Genomic DNA, 1,107 nt, shown 5'->3' with positions numbered 1-1,107 from the left:
CGGCTCTGTGGGGCTTTGCTGGGTGCTGGGCACCAAGGGGTTAATTGCTGGGACACTGAGCGATGCAGCACTGTCCCCCGTGCCCAGCCCCCATACGCATCTATCTGCACCGAGGAGCAGTCCTGCCAGTAAGGAGTGATCTTATCGCATCCCCTTTATTAAAGCCCAAGCATATCTCCCTGGTGATTATTAAAAGTTGGGGGGGGACCCCCCGCTCGGAGGCACAGACGTGCCGCTATTGCGAGCACCAGTGTCTCTGCAGATGGAGCGATAGAGGCTGCATCTGCCTGGGCACGGCTCGGGTACCCCAGGTGGGAGGGGGACGGACCCCGCAACCCCAGCATCCCTTCAGTCCTGCCGGCTCCTCTCTGCTCACCCCATCCCCGGGTATCCGGGGCGGGGGGACAAGGCCTGGGAACCCCAGCCTGGGAGGTGGCTCTCCAATGCGCAAAGCAGAAAGAGCTGGGATGGTGTTTCAGGCTAAATTTTAGCCCTAAAGAACATCCCAGGATCCTTGCAGGGAGGTGGGAGCCAGCGGGTGCAGCCACCTCTCCACCCCATGGCACCTCCGTGGGTGCCTCACCCTTCTGTCCCACGTCCCACATAACCCGTCCTCCTGTCTGTCCCTCATCTCCCTCCATGCTGGGCTGCCAGGGGGATACTCTGCCTGCCCCAAGCGCACCGCGGTGGTGTCCCCGTAACTCACGGCAGTAACTCACCGCGCACTTGATGGGCCGGAAGGAGAGGAGGTGCTCGGTCCGGTAGCCGCTGTTCCCGCTCCAGGCCTCCCACCGGGGATAGTCACCCTTCTCCAGGATAAACTGCTGCCCCTGGTACTCGGGGTACTCGAAGCCCACCCAGCTGGAGGGGAGAAGAGGAAAGCCCTCAGGGGTGCGCGATGCAGCCCCCAGGCTCAGCCCAGGGCCGCCTTCTCCCTCCCACACAGGGGATGGAGACTTCCTGGCAGGGTGTGGGTCTGTCACGGAGGTCAGGGTCCTTGCTAGCGGCAAATGTCCTTTTTGTGAGTGGGACCCCTCTCCCCAGGGCCACACCATTACCTCCGACCTGCGCCTCGCTTTGGCAGGGTCTCCCTGCTTTGCAGATAGA

General features: G+C 62.8%; 1 protein-coding gene across 1 annotated transcript in view; it reads right to left on the bottom strand.

Moving 5' to 3' along the window:
- The window catches only part of LOC104074275 (beta-crystallin A2), a gene marked incomplete at its 3' end in the record, with an annotated part of 1,907 nt that overhangs the window by 444 nt on the left and 356 nt on the right, over window positions 1-1,107 (bottom strand). The window contains exon 2 of the mRNA XM_009574342.1: window positions 720-870. Coding sequence (XP_009572637.1) covers window positions 720-870 — 151 coding nt within the window. The remainder of the gene's footprint in view (window positions 1-719; window positions 871-1,107) is intronic.

This window comes from Fulmarus glacialis, unplaced genomic scaffold, assembly GCF_000690835.1.
Source record: "Fulmarus glacialis isolate BGI_N327 unplaced genomic scaffold, ASM69083v1 scaffold21653, whole genome shotgun sequence".
NCBI classification, from domain to species: domain Eukaryota; kingdom Metazoa; phylum Chordata; class Aves; order Procellariiformes; family Procellariidae; genus Fulmarus; species Fulmarus glacialis.
The sequence above is the reverse complement of the archived record's forward strand: the minus strand, read 5'-3'. Positions and strand labels throughout refer to the sequence as shown.